The following is a 20,617-nucleotide window of genomic DNA, read 5'->3' as shown; positions in this document are numbered from 1 at the left end:
TGGATGAAATTTTCAATTTTTCAAATTTTGAAGAAAATCGAGTCTGAGATTCGAAAATTTCAGTCTACATGTGGCCGAGTACGAAAAATCGAATAGTTGAAGAAAAAATTTGAAAATTGGTGTAATTGTTCCTAAGGGGTTGAAGTATCATACGAGTTCAATTTCAACTTCCTGCGGACCCCTGGTGGTGGAAGAGGGGTCTACATTTTTGAGTACCCCATAAAAAGGGGTTAAAATTGGAATTTTTGGCTCGAATAAAATCGAATTGTCTCCTGAGACCCTCAAGATCAGCTGGTCAAAATTTCAGCCTACTACGTGGAGTAGATGAAATGTTTATCGAGTCCAACCACCTCCAGGGGTCCGCAGGAAGTTGAAATTGAACTCGTATGATACCTACTTCGACCCCGTAAGAACAATTATACCATTTTTCAAATTTTTTCTTCAACTACATATTCGATTTTTCATACTAGGCCAAATATAGACTGAAATCTTTGTATCTCAGACTCGATTTTTTTCAAAATTTGAAAAATCGAAAATTTCATCCACCCCACATAGAGACCTGAAATGTTGACCACCTGTTCTTGAGGGTCTCAGGAGACGATTCGATTTTATTCGAGCCGAAAATTCCGATTTTAACCCCTCTTTATGGGGTACTCAAAAATGCAGACCCCACCACCAGGGTCCGCAGGAAGTTGAAATTGAACTCGTATGATACTTCGACCCCTGAGGAACAATTACACCAATTTTCAATGTTTTTCTTCAACTATTCGATTTTTCGTACTCGGCTACATGTAGACTGAAATCTTCGTACCTCAATTGACTCGATTTTTTTTCAAAATTTGAAAAATTGAAAAGTTCATCCACTCCACGTAGGGGCCTGAAAGGTTGCAATCATCAGAACAAGCTGAAATTTGGTAGTATAGATGTATCAATGCATCATTGATGTGATTGTGGGCAATTTTTCTAAAAAATATAGGTATTGTAGGGGGTGAGGGGTGAATTTTGAGGTAAACTTGCTGAGGGTGGTGCTGAATCCCTGGGGTGGGGGGGACCAAAGAAATTGATTGATGCACTTGCGTGCGCTAACAATACACTAAAGATAATTTCAGTTTTCATTTCCCATATGCCACTGGGGGGGTCGCGGGGGTGGAAATTTTCCGGGAAGGGGGAAGGGGGCGTGCACTAAGCACCAACGAAATGAATGGATGCACTTACGTGCACTAACGATGCACTAACAATTGACATCAATTTCGAGTTGAAATTTGATGTGGGTGGTGCTAACATATCGTCAGCTCCACCCAAACACCTAAATATCAATTTAATTCAGTGGGGACAAAGGGGGAATGGAATCTGAAAATGTGCACATGCATTGTAGTTCACCAACGATGCACTAACGATTGATGCAACTTTCAACGCCCACATATCATTTGAGGGGTCGCGGGGGCGGAAATTTTTGGGTGAGGGGGAAGGGGTGCGCACTAACGAAATGAATGAATGCACTTACGTGCACTAACGATGCACTAACGATTGACATTAATTTCGAGTTGAAATTCCACGTGGGTGGTGCTACCATGCCCCCAGCTCCACCCAAGTGTTTCTTGTTCAGTGGGAGAGGGGGTGTGCACTAACGATTAGTGCATATTTCAACTTCAAATTTGATATGGGTGGAGCTGGCGGCATTTACCTTAATAAATGCAGCCCAGTAGGTGAAAAACGGGGTTTTAAGATGAATTTTATCTTCATAATTACTTTATAAAAACTAAAATCCAGTAAATTGATGGAAAGTATCTACTTTGACATAGTTATTTCTAACGTTAATGGTAAGAGGGAGAGAAGGAATTATTTGTTTTCCTATGCTATTGAGTTCTAGAAATATCACCTTAGGGGTGAATATTTCCCTATTTGCCTGGATAGCTCAAGGCTCTCTATCTAACCAATAACCTGACTTAACTACGCAAAAACTATGTAATGAATGATGAAATAAGGACAACCTACATTACAATTTAAATAATTTATTATAACGTATTTATACATAGGACATCGGTTCTACCTATTGGTAGCCTAAGTCTACTACGATCCTTCATAAGGAAGTGAAATGCATAATTTATAACTAGTACTAGATGCACTTAATTAATTTCCTCATAGCAATCCTCCTATTTAGGGATTGCTCACGAGTAGAAAAATAAGAAACCTATACATAAAATACAAGATGAAGTCATGTAAAACACCATTAATAAAATATTAGGTAGGCATAGAATTCTCCGATTCCATATACCTACCTATAACAATAATTAGTAATAAGCCAATTACCTTGATGATAAATGCGCTTTAACATTTACCTGAAAACTGTCCACATTGACCATCTCTATCAGTTGTCCTACCAATACTAAGGACTTCGATGGCACCTTAACTAAACGAGATTTCATGTAACACTTCGCATAATTTACAGGTGTCCGGATACACCTCAAACTACTGAAAAGAACTCCAATAGGTATAATTGATCATCGGATCAATTAATTGTCTAAATCAAATTATATAATTTCACATGTGAGGTGTTAACAAATAAAAACTTATTACTAGGATGGCGAAGAACCATCTTACCGCAGGAAATGGAACTAAGTGGAGAAAATGCCGCGGACTACTTGTATATATAATTTTTTAAGATAGTCATGTGACCAAAGGCTAAGATCTTTGTCGGCATTTTTCCCTATTTAAATAATCGACTCACAGCCTCGAGCTCGATACAGAGACCTAACTGTCATCATAAATCTGCCATTCCAATTAATGACAAATTGCTAACTATTTACCCTTCGTAAAGAGCATGTTACCAAACTTTTCAGTTTAAGGGGTTCATAAAATCATCCCCCTGTGGGCGATGGAGGCAGTGTGCCCTATATCAACTTACTTTCAGTTGAATTATTCATACTTGGTAGGTACATTTTGACATATCACACATCATTATAATAAGGTTTTTGATGTATCACGGGTTGCATATCGATTTGCCTAAACTTTATCAATTTGGTTGGCATTCTTATCAGTGAGTATCAAAATTTCATATTTTGAGTGATTTTCACAAGGTGTTTTTGAAAGGCTATAGGTGGATAAGTATGTTGAATTTGCCCCCTGAGAGCTTCAGGATTGATATTTGCATGGAAGGTGCCAAAATGTAGGGGGAGAAAGTGTTATCTTAGGTCCTCTCCTGTCTTGCGATGTAGGGGGAGTTGGTACTTCTTGAATAAATTGAGGACTTTTACACTTTTGTAGATTCTCAAATATAATCATATTTCTTCGCGTAAATATGATTATCCCGAACTACATTATGATCCTGACTCTATCTGTTTATGAGCCTCGTGAACCGGGTAGTGTAATTCACGATTTAACGGAGGCATATAGTGAAAAAGTCGAAAAATCTTTTCGAAAATTGTTAAAATCCTAAAAATTCTCTCAAAATATGCGAAGAAAAAATTTAAAAATTAAAATAAAAATGGCCCTTATTGCTTTTGTTTGCTTGGACGAAATAGTACATTACATTACTAGATTAATAAAGTGGGTGATTATGAACGAGTGCAAAGTTACTGCGCGAGTCGAAGACGAGCGCTGTAACTTTGCACGAGACCTAAATTGGACTTCATAAATATGGACATACGGAATCCAACTTTGGGGCTGCGCAAAAAAGAGCAACTTTGCAATAATACAACGAATTCAAAACAAATGTTTACGAATAATCACTGCTGCTCCGTGGTATATTCGCAATACCCAACTCCTTAATAATTTAAATATGAAAACTCTTGATGAAGAAATAGAACGATTTGCAAGAAAACATGAAGAATGCCTTCAAAATCATCCAAATGAAATCATGAGTGAAGTTCTCGAACAAAACACCTTTAGATTTAACTAATTAATTGACACATATCGCACCTCGGGAGTAATAAGGTCACATCTCAAAAAAGTGAAATTTTACAGGAGAGTGATTTTCTTTTTTTTTAAAACTTGATTCATTATTTTCATCAACTTATAATCAATTGTGAGGAATGAATAGCATGTCATTTTGAAGATTGGGTATCCTACCTTCATTTAGCATAAGAATATTTTGAAAAATAAACTCTTAAAGAGGAAATATTTCAATGTTTGGAAAACATTTTGAGTTATAACCTTTCATAAAAAGTGATCTGGAGGCGGAAAAAAACGTCCAAAAAAATTTCATGATAACAAAATTGTAGAGAATTAAATTTCCAATCGACATAATGTCGTTAGTTTTTTTCTAGAGTGCTTAGTTTTTGAGTTTTTCTCAAAAAACTAAAATTTCAATATACGTATATGCAAATTAATTTTTCTGAAAAATGTTCTATTTTAAAAATTTTTTGTTTTGGAACAAACCTACCAAAAATACACTCCTTGTAATTATTTTACATCTTAAAAACGTTCAAAACTATCAAAACTGTTTTCTGACACTTTGTATGTGCGAATTTTACTCAAAGAAAGAGGAGTGTTTTGAGATGTGACCTTATAACTCCAAACAACTTGCAATGTTGTAGAAATTTTGAGTTAGGCTCTTTGCATTTTTTACATGATCTAAGCAGCATACCCGACTCAAAGTGTTATTTTTGGTTGCAGGGGGTCATGCAAACCCCAAAAATGCAAAAACATCAAAATCGATTTTTTTTGAGATGAGACCTTATTACTCCCGAGGTGCGATATGTAGATAACCCCAATACCTAGGTTAGAAACATATTAAATGATTACCAGAAAAAAAAGCAAAATTCATATGAGAACGATACCAATATTATTATATAGCTCAATTTTTAGTATAATAGTAAAAATTGAGGTGGAGGCAGAGGCACTGGAGGAGGTGCATGTCCACGGCCCCCCACCCCCGCCGATGGACTTGAAACATATGCCATTCGTTTGTGCTACGTTTGTGCTGGTTTGTGCTGAAAAGTTTTTCGTTTGTGCTGCCATTCTTCCCAAGATAATTGAGAAAACTTTTTGGGGGGGGGCTGTAGACATGGGAGCCCCCCCCCACTTTTAGCTAGGAGGTCCAAAATGGTGTCAATCGTTTGTGCTACGTTTGTGCTGGTTTGTGCTGAAAAGTTTTTCGTTTGTGCTGCCCCCCTTCCCGAGATAATTGAGAAAACTTTTGGGGGGGCTGTAGACATGGGAGCCCCCCCCCCCCACTTTCGGCTAGGAGGTCCGAAATGGTGTCAATCGTTTGTGCTACGTTTGTGCTGGTTTGTGCTGAAAAGCTTTCCGTTTGTGCTGCTCCCCTTCCTGTGGTATCGAGGGGTTATTTGTGGGGGGGCCGTAGACATGAATTTTAAAAAAGGGGTTAGACGAAAGTTTGAAAAGAGAAAAATAGATGTATCTGTTGTGCTTCGTTTGTGCTGGTTTGTGCTGCCACCCATAACCCTATAACTCCCCCCCCCCACTGAAATAGGGCTTTTCACCATTTATCAAGATTTTTAAAAAAATCGAAATTTGATCTACGCCCCCCACAGAGCTGAAATTTTGCACAGCTGTTCTTAAGGGTCTGAGTAGACGACCCGATTTTTTTCGACCTCAAAATTCAAATTTAGCCCCCCAAATGGACCCCCCATTGTTTTGGACCCCCTACAGATACCTTACTGATGCCCCCCCAGGTCCATATTGAAGCAATATTCTATTTAAACCCCGAGGGATACTTCTACCAATTTTCAGATTTTTTCGACAATTTTTCGAAATTTTGTACGTAGTCAAACATAGACTGAAATTTCTTCAACTCAGACTCGAGTTTTTTGAAAATTTGAAAAAACATGAATTTGATCTACGCTCTCTAGAGAGCTGGAATTTTGCACAGCTGTTCTTGAGGGTTTGAGCAGACGGCTCGATTTTTTTCGACTTCAAAAATTAAATTCTACCCCTCCATCGGGGGCACCAAAAATTCCTCTAAAAAAAAAGGGGTCACACGGGATCAATTATTCTTCGGAGGTCGTATCTCTTAATCATACAGTCCATGAAGTCAATGTGATGATAAAACGTACTACAATCACAAAAATACCGATTTTTAAAATTTTTGTACATTTATAACCCCTATTCTTCTCACGCTCATTAGTCTGTCTCGAGTCCTTCCTATCCCAAATACATACAATTATTTGAGTATTCACTTCGACTTTTAAGTCAGAAAAGTTCTCAAATTCGAAAAATTTTCATAATTAAAAAAAACTTGGTGCGCCTCAGAAGCCACTTAGAGTAGAAATTTTTCTGCGATGTTCACCCCAGGCGGTTTTTCCAGTTTCATGATGGAAAAAGACTACCATACCAAAATTTACTCATAATCGAATTTTTTCCCCGGTTTTGACCTCAATTTCGGGGGCTTAGTTCCCCTCTTCCTACCTCAATTATTTCTCGTCCAAAATGCATCGTAATGAAGCAAGTACACTTAATATAGGCATAGGATTTGCGTGTTTCTCATACCTACCTATGTTAATTTTCATAAAAAAACAGGGGATTTCGGACACGGGTCAAAATAAAATTTTGGAGCTATTTTCAGAACCTTATTTTTTGGGGATTATGAATCAATCTAGCTACTGGGAGCGATGAAATTCGAAAAAACAATCATCGTGCGTATAATTAAGGACCACGTACTCGGGGAGGGGGGCTATCTTACCTCATCTCTTTGGATCTGCATGTCCGTCTCAGGTGTTCCGTATCTCAGATATAATAAAAATTCGCTTATATTTTTCATTTTTTTAAAATCTGAATTCAGCAAATATTCATTGCGTCTTGGAAAAATTTTGAGACTCTACGTGAGTAAGAAATGCAAGCCTCGAAGAACAATTCAGACCTGCATGATACCCATGTGAGGTCACAATTGTTCTCCAAAACTTATTCTTCATTCATATTTAGCCCCGCTCAATTTCAACCCCTAGCGGACCTTTGGGGGGGTGTCCAAATTTTTGGTGCCCCCGATGGAGGGGTAGAATTTAATTTTTGAAGTCGAAAAAAATCGAGCCGTCTGCTCAAACCCTCAAGAACAGCTGTGCAAAATTCCAGCTCTCTAGAGAGCGTAGATCAAATTCATGTTTTTTCAAATTTTCAAAAAACTCGAGTCTGAGTTGAAGAAATTTCAGTCTATGTTTGACTACGTACAAAATTTCGAAAAATTGTCGAAAAAATCTGAAAATTGGTAGAAGTATCCCTCGGGGTTTAAATAGAATATTGCTTCAATATGGACCTGGGGGGGCATCAGTAAGGTATCTGTAGGGGGTCCAAAACAATGGGGGGTCCATTTGGGGGGCTAAATTTGAATTTTGAGGTCGAAAAAAATCGGGTCGTCTACTCAGACCCTTAAGAACAGCTGTGCAAAATTTCAGCTCTGTGGGGGGCGTAGATCAAATTTCGATTTTTTTAAAAATCTTGATAAATGGTGAAAAGCCCTATTTCAGTGGGGGGGGGGAGTTATAGGGTTATGGGTGGCAGCACAAACCAGCACAAACGAAGCACAACAGATACATATATTTTTCTCTTTTCAAACTTTCGTCTAACCCCTTTTTTAAAATTCATGTCTACGGCCCCCCCACAAATAACCCCTCGATACCACAGGAACGGGAGCAGCACAAACGAAAAGCTTTTCAGCACAAACCAGCACAAACGTAGCACAAACGATTGACACCATTTCGGACCTCCTAGCTGAAAGTGGGGGGGCGCTCCCATGTCTACAGCCCCCCCAAAAGTTTTCTCAATTATCTCGGGAAGGGGGGCAGCACAAACGAAAAACTTTTCAGCACAAACCAGCACAAACGTAGCACAAACGAATGGCATATGTTTCAAGTCCATCGGCGGGGGTGGGGGGGCCGTGGACATGCACCTCACTGGAGGGGTGTGGTTGGGGGTAGCATTAAATTGGACGTCATATTCGTGTTCGGGGTATTCGAGTCATATGAAAATGACACCAACACTATGAAAATAGCTCAACTTTTAATATAGTAATAGTTGAGGGGGGTAGAAGCACCGGAGGGGCGTGATTGAGGGTAGCATAAAATTTGACTTCATATTCGTGTTCGGTGTGTTTGATTCATATGAAAACGACACTAATATTATGAAAATAGCTCAACTTTTAGTATAGTAAAAATTTAGTTGGGGCAGAGGCACCTGAGATGTGTGGATGAGGATAGCATAAAATTTGACTTCATATTCGTGTTCGGGGTGTTTGATTCATATGAGAACGACACCAATATTATTATATAGCTCAATTTTTAGTATAATAGTAAAAATTGAGGTGGAGGCAGAGGCACTGGAGGGATGTGGTTGAGGGTAGCATTAAATTGGACGTCATATTCGTGTTCGGGGTGTTCGATTCATATGGAAACGACACCTCGTTTACCAAAAACAATAATTTACACCACAATTCATTTTTACCCCCTCTGTTAGTTTTTTCAATTTTTGTCCACGACCAACCAAAATATTTTTTTTTGAAAAAAAAAATGTTTTTTGGGGGTCGAAAAAACATTTTTAAAAATGCTATTCCCATTTTTGTGCAGAATCATGATCATTGCTAAAACGGGCAAACAAAGCTAATAAAAGTCATTTGGGGGGAGAGGGGTGAAAATTTTTGTGGAGATACCTCTTATGGATGTTTACAACATACCAAAAAATTGAAAAAATCGGTTCACATAGGACTGAGAAAAAAATTTTCATTGTAATTTCAGAAAAAGGAAGGGTTTCTCAAAAACGGGGCGGTTTGGTGGTCTGAAACTTTCGTGACGGAAGGTCCTCAAGGGTGCCCAGCTGCCCACCTTCCATGCAAATATCAACACTGAAGCTCTCGGGGGCAAATTCGCCATACTTATACACATACAGCCTTTATAGCTTTTATTTAGTTTTTAATTCTGTTTTAAACACTGTTAATCTCTGTAATGGAAAAAGATTCGCTCTTTGTCGAGATTCAAAGAAAGTTAAACCTCGACGAAGAGAGGATCTTTTTCCATTACAGGGCTTAACAGCGTTTAATTAAAATTGAAGTAAAAACTAAATAAAAGCTATAAAGGGTATTCCACGGTAAGATAGGCGAAATGGCCCTGTTCCCAGATTTGGAAAATTATGATGGATTATTGTTGGGTACCTCCAATTTTCGAGCGGAATTTTCGCCCCCAAACCCACCCCTCTTGGCCAGCATAGCCAAAAATGCGTTTTTTGGGAGAAAAATTCTGTATCCGTGAGTAGTGAATAGAAAATTCTGGTACCACGCGGAATATGTAGGGGAAGCCTGGGCCTTTCAACATGATTTTTTTCAAAAATTTTTATCATAGTGGTGGGGGTAAAATTGACAATAGAAAGCTTTGAACCACCACAGCTCCGAACTAAATGGTTTATCATAAAAACTGTTTTCGCCAAAATGTGTCTTTTTACACGTACTTTCTTCCTACCAATCCATAAAATTAAAATTTTGTCTGAAAAAGGCTCATATTTGCAAAAAACCCTGAAGAATACGCGTTTTCCGCGTTTTTTTTGCAAAATTATGCGAAATATGTAAAAAATTTATAAAACAAAAAATGTTAAAAGCGTCAAACACTGTTACCAGTCAGTTATCTTTGATCAGTAACCACTTTTCGCTACTTCAATCTTCTAAAACTTTTGAACGGTTGCATCTAGAGCTTTCGGTAATAGCTCATTTTAAAGAGGATGAAATTCCGAACATTTTGGTCTTTTGAAACGTACATGTATGCACTGAAAATTTTGAGAATTTTTAGTTTAAAGATGACCTACGTAGCATGCAAAAATCTGTAGAATAGAAGTATTCATGAAATGGTTATTTTTACTCGAAATGACAAAAATTTAACATCAATCGATAGGGAATTTCATTGTCTTTAATTTGAGACCACATAGAAGTTCACCCGAACTCGCGAACATACGAAAAAATTGCGTTTATTACACGAAGAATTATTGTATGGGTACTTACGGCGTTTCGTTTGCTTTCGTTCTGGGAAGGAATGACAATGGCGGTCCAGCATACTGCCTGTTATAGTTCCCTAGCCCAGGTGGCTGTACACGGCACTCAGTAAGCAGTAGGTGTGAAAGTAATAAATTTTGACAATGATTTGGCAAAAAACAGGTCTTTTTAGGATAATTTAGGCAAAAGCAAGAATTTTTGTCAATTTTGGCAACAGGATTTTTTTGAACATTTCGGCAAAAAGCAGGAATTTTTTGGTAATAGGAGTTTTTTATAATTTTTACATAAAAGGAACTTCTTTATAATTTTGACATTAACGATACTTTTTTGATAATTTAGGCAGAAACACTTTTTTGATAACGTCTAAAAAAGGTATTTTTCAACAATTCTGGCCAAATAAACAGTACTTTTTTGGCAATTTTAACAAATATTGGGATTTTTTTATAATTTTTTTAAAAAAGAAACTTCTGTACAATTTTGGCAAAAATGATTCTTTTTAGACAATTTTTCTGGCTAAGTATAAGATTTTTAAAAACATTTTGCAAAAAACATTGTGCTTTTTTGCTATTTTTGCAAAAGAAGTTGAGATTTTTTAATAATATTAGCAAATAGCAGGGCTTCTTGTTTATTTTTACAAAAATGATAACGTGATAAGATTATTTTTCGACAATTATGGCTAAAAACACTGTGTTTTTTGACAATTTCGACAAAAGTGAGGATTTTTTAATCATTATCAGAAAGTGCAGGTACCATAATAGGTATGTACCTCGCATCTGATGACTTTGCAGCAAAGATGCGGTGTTTACGCGCGCTTAGCTCAGTAGATGAGCGTTTTGACAACCTTTTGGCCACGTTCTCTTGGGTAAAATTTGACGCTTAATATTTTTTGTTCTATAAATTGTTTACATATTTCGCATAATTTTGCAAAAAAACGGGGAAAACGCGTATTTTTTAGGGTTTTTTTGCAAATATGAGCCTTTTTCAGACAAAATTTTAATTTTATGGATTGGTAGGAAGAAAGTACGTGTAAAAAGACACATTTTGGCGAAAACAGTTTTTATGATAAACCATATAGCTCGGAGCTGTGACGGTTCAATGCTTTCTTTTGTCAATTTTACCCCCACCACTATGATAAAAATGTTTGAAAAAAAAAATCATGTTGAAAGGCCCAGGCTTTCCTTACATATTCCGCGGGTACCAGAATTTTCTATTCACTACTCACGGATACAGAATTTTTCTCCCAAAAAACGCGTTTTTTGGCTATACTGTCCAAGGTTGGGGGGGCGGAAATTCCGCTCGAAAATTTTCATTGGAGGTACCCAACAATAATCCATCATAATTTTCCAAATCTGGGAACAGGGCCATTTCGCCTATCTTACCGTGGAATACACTTTCAAAAACACCTTGTGAAAATTGCTCAAAATATGAAATTTTGATACTCACTGACAAGAATGCCCACCAAATTGATAAAGTTCAGGCAAACCGATATGCAACCCGCAATACGTCAAAAGCCTTATGGAATTTTGAATTTTTCACCGTTTTTGCTCCCTTCATCCCCCACTATTCACCCCAAAGAAAAAAATATTGTCAAATTCGTGATCTACACCCTCGAAAACACATACATATCGACATATCACACGTTATTATGGTCAAATTTCGTATTTTTGACCCCCCCTCACCCCTCTCCTCTTACCTCTACAAAAAAAAATTGTCAAATTCGTATTCTGCGACCCCAAAAACATAAAGGAGGATATCATTTTACAATTGTTTTCAAGTTTCTTGTAAGTTTTTAAATTACGCCCGTTTTGAGGGTGCTCACAGCCCACTGTGCAGTGTGCACTATACCCTTCGAAGTGATAAAATTAATGTTAGGTAATAGTGGCACAAAGTGGGCCACAGGCCCCTCCCCCAAAATGGTTATAATTAGGATTCGACTCTAATCGATGTGTAATATGTTGTTTGAAGGTCATAAAATTCGAATTTGAAGTCATTTTTTTGGTAGTGGTGGGAGGGGCCTTGGAGCCAAGCAGTCTTACAAAACGTTATCCCCTCTACAACGCATGATAAGTAAGTGTAGTCCTTGGTAAGATTTTTAAAATAATATTAATGAAGATTCGATGACAATTTTTCAATCCCGAAGCTCATTGAAGGTGGAAATATAAAATAGTTGAAAAGCAAGAACCTACCTAAAGAAAAAGTATAAATTTGATGTAATTTTTTCATCTAATTCATACTTGAATTTCAAAAAAAAAAAAAAATCACATGAAGCACCCTACTGCTTGTTTTCTTTTAAGAAAAGTCTATTTTTAAAATTTATAAAAGGTACCTAACAATTTTCAATATCATCCGCATTTTTTTTTTAGTTGATCCAAGTATGTATTTTACATTGTCCTATTACGACTTGCTAAAGAAAATTGCTCGTTTCTTACAGATATAAAATCAATTTAAGACCTACGTAATTTCAATATAACACTATTTGTACTGTCTGCAGCCTGAGGCCTTGTAATATTGTTTTTATCTTCTCAATAAGGAGATACATTTGACAGTATTTCTTTAGCTATAGAAATAAACGTTCGAATCGAATCATTGTCAATAAGTGTCTACGAAATATAAGTAATAAAAAAGGTGATGAAATGAAATTGTTTTGGATTTATAAAACTGAGGAACGAAGTTGGTTGCTTGCATATTAAACAGTTACCAACGTGGTGGGTAAAATCTGCATATAAGAGAACGTGGGTATAGATACGTATTTCCTTATTCTTGATGTTTTATAATTTTATAAGGTGAATCATCGATTGAGTTACAATGATTTTTGTTTAAACAGTTCAGAATGAAAATAAGTAAGTATGTATAATTCAGTAGGTAAAGTAAAATGTATATACCTACATTAGGGTGTGTCCCTTATTTATGGTTAATACAGCGAAAGCTGTCGACTACAATAAAGAATTTGAATTTGAATTTGATGGGAAAAAAAATTTCTAATTTTTTTCGCGACCCGCCCCCCTCTCCCCACTATTCTAGTTCGTACACACGAGAAAATACGAATAATTCACAAAATTTTGTAGCCGATTGTTTCATTTTCGAAGCATTGGATTCGACATTTCACAAATTGTCTTTTCCCCTTCACAAATACCTATGTAATGTAAGAGCAAAATTGGCCAAATTCGAGACATGTAGGTACTATAATTATGTTGTACACGGATTTTACACGTATGTAGGTAATCAGTGTAGCAGATGATAGGCCATTTCAGGCTTAAGATTGCGGTAATGACGACGACATCGTAAAATACTTTCTCTGCACCTTTCATAATAAACATCCAGCTCATTTCAAATATAACCCTATAGTTCTGATTTCCGAGTTTGTCGGTGAATCATTAACATAAGTACATACATACAATGCCCGAAAAAAATGATATCAAATGTCAATAAGAATATCGTACCTATCAGAAATCCAAAAAAGTAGAAAAACTTGACCAGGTTTTCGTTTCGTATGCCAAAAAATACAAAGTTATTACTATCTTCGTTCTTCATTCTTTTATAGCCACCTTGCCCGTAATCAATATTTAATACACCAAATCAGAAAAATTCTTCATAACTCGATAACTCGACAGGTATCTAATGTTTTTTGAAGTAGGTACCTACAATAATTTATGAATTTTGTACGCTTATGTCAATTTAAAATTGAGTTTATTGAAAATTTTCAGTGAGTCTGAGTACACATTTTTTAGTGTGCGTAGCACAATATTGGTTTCGCTTCTTTGAGAAATGAAATTTTATTGGCAATGAATGTTCTCTTAAGCTATCCAACCGTTTTTTGTACCTATTGGACACCAATTGAGAATCATTAAGGCGGAGGGTATAGATTACCTGTTACACCCCCAGTCTGTCAGCTGTGTATTTCAAGTGGGAGTGACTTGGTGGGGTGTTTCCCTCCAATGTGTTTGGTTACCTCTGGCAATAAAAGAAATTGGCAGTTCATTTTATGTGAAACCTTTGTGAAGTATACACCATTCTAGTTGGCATTCTTTATGGCTTGCTTCAGTTAAGAATAATAGTGTTACCTATATTGTTCCTGTGTTGATTTAATGGTTGCAGCTTTGTAGTTCAAATAAACAGGTAATTATTACATCATCATTATTGTTTTTATTATTATTATTTTTTGCTTCATTGAAAATAATAAACATACTTTCACATTATTCAAAAGGTCATATTTATTTGTAGAAATGAACAAAAAAAACATATTCTAAGCAGCTTAATTTTGAATATTTTTTTTAAATTGTTGAATGACGAGTGTCAAAATGACAGTTCAAAATTTTGGACGCCTAATATGGACCACCTAAAGAATTTCAAAATAAACATATTTTTACGTTTCAAAACATCATATTTATTTGTAGAAATGAACAAAAAGAGTATTTCAAGCATTCCCCTTTTCAGCCCCTGTAAAAAATGAGTAAAAAATTCAATATCACAGGTGGTCCATATTAGCGCACCCCATAAAAAAAACTTTTCACCAAAAATTTCTGCACATACCCTCATTTTTAGCAAAAACTAATCACTCCAGCAGAAACTACGCCCTTTTTTGATATTATAAACATCAATGACATTTAGAAAATTACACCACATATAGGGTAAGGTTGCCAAAATCGTGCCAGCACCCAAATTGTACCACCCCCTCTATCTCAGAAAGTATCCGCAAATAGCACTTTTTAATGATGAAATATGTTACTAGCATGCATTTCAAGGTGCCTGATATCAATATCAGGCACATTGAATCATTGGTGTTTTTTTATGACGTTTTTTAGAAAAATTGCATCTTCCATTAAAAAAGTGACCTGTTATGTAAGGTAATTGCGACAACAAAATTTTGAAAAGCTAAGTTACGTTTAATCCTCTTAAAAGTATGTAATATTACCTACATTTAGAGATATTTATAAAAAAAATTCATCAACATCAACCTGAGTGATAGAAGATTGATGTTAAAAAATGTGATTTGCTCAAATTGTTGTACTTGTTGATGGTTGCCCAATGATTTCATTACAGAAATGTAACATCATCAGATGTTGAAAAGAAAAAATGTGGAAACTGGTCTGAGGAACATATGGGAGGGCTCTTTGGAGAAATATGGTGAAAATAATATTGATTTGGGTCAGATGAAGGAATGAAGGTCAAAGAGCGGGAGGAAACATGATATGGCCCCACAGGGAAAATTAAAATTTAACTTTGAGGTGGTAGGAGGTCATAGAGCTTTATTTCTATCAATTTCATTCATGGGTACGATTTGAGAAACTGGTGGTACAATTTGAGCAACTATGTCCCTAAATCATACCTTTTTGAGACCTTTGCGCGGATTCAAATAGCGCCTTTGCTATTTGAGATGCAATTTTCGTTTTTGCACTCAAAGGTAGGCAAAAGACCAAGGTAGAATTTGGCGCATGAATGGTTTCCAAAAAATAATTAGAGCGCAGTCCAGGTTGAAAAAACTATATTTTAATAAAAGTTGAAAAACACACTAAAAAAAATTTCAGTGTCTCAAAACTGTTTTTTGTAAATTTCTCAGCGAGTTTTGACTTTACAGCTGTAAATTTGTCTCATTCGTTTTTTGGTGAAAAATACATCGGCATACATTTTTTCCTGACAGATTGCGCTAAATACCAACAAAAACTGGCGCTGGTCCATATTGCGGACTGGTCCATAATTGGTGCCCTTACCCTTACTATCTGGTATCTAAGTACGTAGGTATCAGGTAGCTAGGTACAATCTACTCGTATATTATAGGCATACATTTTTTTTTCATACTTGGGAATTTTTAAATGAGCCAGCTCGGACTTTTGTGATTTTTGTATCCTACCCAAGATTCATTCATCAGCCCCTACTCGTTTTCTGAGAACTAAGAACAAAGATAAGGCCACCGCAAGACAACAGCAGAAAATTGAAATTAATTGGATAGTTTCCCCTGAACTGTATAAAATCTATAAACTCGAACAAATCGGGTGTTTTGCCGGATAAGGTAGGTATATTTTCCTCCGATAAATCGCACCTCGGGAGTAATAAGGTCACATCTCAAAAAAAATCGATTTTGATGTTTTTGCATTTTTGGGGTTTGCATGACCCCCTGCAACCAAAAATAACACTTTGAGTCGGGTATGCTGCTTAGATCATGTAAAAAATGCATTTAATTCTCTACAATTTTGTTCTCATGAAATTTTTTTTGGACGCTTTTTTTCGCCTCCAGATCACTTTTTATGAAAGGTTATAACTCAAAATGTTTTCCAAACATTGAAATATTTCCTCTTTAAGAGTTTATTTTTCAAAATATTCTTATGCTAAATGAAGGTAGGATACCCAATCTTCAAAATGACATGCTATTCATTCCTCACAATTGATTATAAGTTGATGAAAATAATGAATCAAGTTTAAAAAAAAGAAGAAAATCACTCTCCTGTAAAATTTCACTTTTTTGAGATGTGACCTTATTACTCCCAAGGTGCGAAATAATATCTAATGTAAATAATGCTTACCTCCAGGTTTTCAGCATTAAAGCTCCATATGTGATAGAAAATCCGATTTCTCTTAGCCAAACTTTTATTGTACAGGTAATCATCGTTGGTGCCGGATACATCACTATAGGCTGAAATAGAGGCATAAAAGTGTGATCTTATCAATTTTTGTTGTTTGCATAAAAACATTTTAACACTGAAAGAAATAAACAGTAATAGTTAACATTAAAATGATGCACTCAGTGCATTAAAACGCGATAATTTTGGTATAGGAATGAAACGCATTAATCAGTACATATTTAGAGAAGTAACTACATATTACATAGAAGTGCAGTAACCATTCCATTGCTTTTATTCAACAATATTTAAAAAGTGGGAATAGGTACTATCAATTTCACTTTTCTCCGCACATCTAAATGAATGTTTCTAGACCTAATTTCCCTAAGAAAATTTTCCTACCTGACTGGGATCCAAACCTGCGACCTTTCGTTCCTAACAACCTACACTTAACAACATGGCTGCGAGTAGAATATTTCATTCAGACCCTCGAAGTATTTATAGGTTTTTCACTGTTTGAAAAAAATGATTTCATTGCAGTACGGTGATGTACTCAGTACATCGTTTATGTACTGTATTCAGTAAATCACTACATGGTTCACAGTCATGTTTAAGGAATGTAATCATTGCTTACTATACAATGTAATTATTACCCACCAAGTGATGTTTTGAATACTATGTCTGCAGGACCGAGTCCCCAAAGAAATGTAATGAGAACATAGAAATGATGCAATAAATCCATCCTGGCGATGTACTCATTCCATCACTTGATGCATTCTCTGATTTAACCTATGTAATCATTACATTACAATGAGGTAATTTGAAAATTACTGTACTGTGCAGTAACCATTGCATCAATTTCGGGACTGAATAAAGCGTTTTGAAAATCATTTCTTTCAGTGAAGGTAAAGTGACCTAATTCCACCCAGTGCCTAATTCAACCACTTTCAATATCCCGTCTGTTGATGACTAAATGTATCTTGAATACTTTCTTTATCGAATAGTAACAAACTCTACCCTATTTTCCAAAAAAAAATCAATCTAGATACCTAAAAATATGTTTGAAAAAAAAAATGGTTGGAATTAGGTCATATTACTTTATTCTCACGAAAACTTGTTCTGAGGTTACATTTTTCTTGCATCGCAAGCAAAAGTTTATTTTTAAAAAAAGCACTGTTCAGAATACCAGATGAATGAAAGTTGCATGTAGTACGGTAACTTACGAACAGAGTGTTGTGTTTTGTTCGCTTCCTTACTTCTGTAAATCCGCCACAATTCAAACTATTTAAGTAAGTAATCGTGTTGGTGTGGTTTGCTGATACTAAACTTTTATGGAATGGAGATTTTTAAATGTCACCACACCACCCTAGAAAGTATTCACCAAAAAAACCTTCGATGGAAATTGTGGTATTTCAATAGGGTCTAAAAAAAAATCCAAGTTTGAGAGCGTGGGATAGGTGAAGTTTTCTCACGATGGTGCCGTGGAACAAAACGCGCAGTAGTACCACTGGAGATACGTGTTTTTTTTTCAAACTTTCTTTTTTTTTTGAACATGTTATTGCACCACCACCCCCCCTCCTTTGGGACCATTGGAAAATTATATGTTTAGGGTGTAACTAAATTTTTGAGAAAATTTCGCAGAGTGCCCACTCCCCATTTTTTCCTACAATACAAATTTTTGAAATTTTCAACCCTCCCATAAAAACCTCCCGAATATGTATAAAAATTATTTTTTGAAAAAAATTTCACACGCGCACCTACTTATAGTGACTGTTTTTTATGAAAGTTTCAACATTTTTGGACCACCCCCTCGGAGAAGGAGAATTTTGAATTTTGAGCACGTATGGGCACATTTCTCGGGTTGGGGGGGGGTCAACTCAAACATTTTTTTGGGATGGTTTTACTCTCAAACTAACATCTTGGATGAGTTTCATCAAAATTGGAGGAGTGCGGATTTCACTATCTTATCCTGAAAGGCTCTTTTGAAAAAATGGTAAGTACATATAGGTATTTATTAAAAGTACAACCAAACAAAACCTGGGATAGATGTAGGTAAGGTGCACCGGGGCAAGTCAGAATGATTTTTCGCAATTTCAACTTTGACCAGCTGTTACTCCCCTTCTAATGAACCAATATGGATCAAATTTATTATGTAGGTTCCCATAAGGGTTCTTAACCTATGGTGAAAATTTAAGCGCGATTGACACAGTAGCTTTCGCTCAGTGGAATAAAATATAAACTGTTCTGACTTCCCCCAATTGGGGGAAGTCAGAACAGGCTAAACTTTGCAGAGCCGTAGATCACAAACGGAGCGTCCTAGAAAAATTGCAAAGAAACAAAATTGTAGAGAATTTGATTCTCTTTGAAATCACTCTCATCAGATTTTCACTAGGACGCACGGTTCGTCCGCTATATGCGAAAAACCAAGAAATAGAAAGTCTGTATTTTAGACCAAATTCAAAACAAGTTCAAAACAACAACAAAATACAATTGAACCAAAGACATCTAAAATGAAACTGAATCGCGAAAATTTTTAGGCCGTGATGAAGTAGGGGTAGTACCCTCAAGTGACCTTTAGTGGCACTTCGCCAGATATAAACCTCTAGGCGCTAGAGCAAGTTTTCTAACTTACCCCGAATTCCAACTTCCCCCGTGCACCTTATATCAAAAGGCACTTCTATGATGTTCAAAGTATATTCGAACAAAATTTCAGCGTTATTAGTGCCTTATTCAAAGCTGCACCTTTGTCTTGCACCCATCACTTATCACCCTCCAGAAATTGACGAATGTAAGTAGGTTGGATCTCAAATTCTGAAATCGAGAATAAAAAGCATCTACTTGAATGGAGAAAAAATTGAAAAATTGAAAAATATTATTTGAAAATGTTTTCAAGTTTTTCAGAAGAAAAGGTGCGAAATTGAGCCATTATTTTTAAAAATTTTTGAAACAAGTGTCATATACGTAGGACATATAGAAATGGGTTAAAACTTCCAGAAAAGTTTGAATACCGTCAACTGGGCTGAAAATGGACACATCACGTTATTTCGGCTGTAGGTACCTATGTCGTCACAGAATACACAATAATGAAAATAGGATCCTACACTTTTTTTCTGATAGAGGAGTATCTGACAAATTTTTCTGTGTATGGTGATGCAAGTTTCGAAAATAAAAAAAGCCACGAAAAAATGAAGAGTAAAAGTGACTTTTGTTTTTGAAATAATACTCGCACGTTCCAATTTTTTGGATTCATTAAATATTTTCCAAAGATGAGTGCATTAAAATTATTATTATACATGTATCTATACTATACAGCTGTAAGAAAAATAAATACCCAAAAAATACCCGAAAAATCGGAAAAAAATTCCCAGCCCGATCTATGGCACCTAGAGCGCTAATTTTTTTTTTAATCGACAGCTTAACCTCTCTAGAATATAGGTAAAATGCGCGAGGGCAAAAATTTTGTAATTAAAGGGCCCAAATTTTGAGTTGAAGTGGGCTGTTTTTGCCGTTTTTTCGATTATTCTCAAATATATCAAGAACGAAAAAGGCTAGAAGGGTGGTTAATATCTCATTTTAAAGAGCATTAAATCCTGAACATTTCCCTCGATTACGTTACCCCTCTGGGGTTTTTAGTTTTTGAGCTATTTTGAATCCAAATTTGAATTAAATTTGAATTAAATTATCTGGAAAACTAAAAACGTTAGATGGGTACTGTCAACGAGGGAAATGTTCGAAATTTCATGCTCTGTAAAATGGTGAAAACAGATTAGAAAAAAGTTGCTCAGATCGCGCGATTTTGATCGTTTTTTATGGAATCTTGAAACAAAAAACCGTTAAGATGATGCGTGTACTTATATACACCCACACAAGCATACACACAACCACCAACCTACAACGCATCGCCATGTCGTTATTCCAGACAGGATCACGCGACATGCGCGCGCATACAAACCTCCCACTCATCCAACAGCGGAATTCTTACAATGCGAGGATTATGATTTATGCAATGCAAATCGATGAAGCGTGAAATTGTCAATTGTCATTGTCAACAGAAACAGATATTATTGCTATGCTAAAATGTTATAATGTTAAACCGTCTATCTTTGGTGCTTTGCTTTCGCGTCTATCATCCATCATT

General features: G+C 36.0%; 1 protein-coding gene across 3 annotated transcripts in view; it reads right to left on the bottom strand.

Moving 5' to 3' along the window:
- LOC135845613 (probable G-protein coupled receptor CG31760) overlaps window positions 1-20,617 on the bottom strand; it is a 425,069-nt gene that overhangs the window by 128,039 nt on the left and 276,413 nt on the right. For all 3 annotated transcript variants that reach the window (XM_065364298.1, XM_065364296.1, XM_065364297.1), the window contains exon 8: window positions 16,444-16,553. In XM_065364298.1, the coding sequence (XP_065220370.1) occupies window positions 16,444-16,553 (110 nt within the window). The remainder of the gene's footprint in view (window positions 1-16,443; window positions 16,554-20,617) is intronic.

Source organism: Planococcus citri, chromosome 4 (assembly GCF_950023065.1).
Source record: "Planococcus citri chromosome 4, ihPlaCitr1.1, whole genome shotgun sequence".
NCBI lineage: Eukaryota > Metazoa > Arthropoda > Insecta > Hemiptera > Pseudococcidae > Planococcus > Planococcus citri.
The sequence above is the reverse complement of the archived record's forward strand: the minus strand, read 5'-3'. Positions and strand labels throughout refer to the sequence as shown.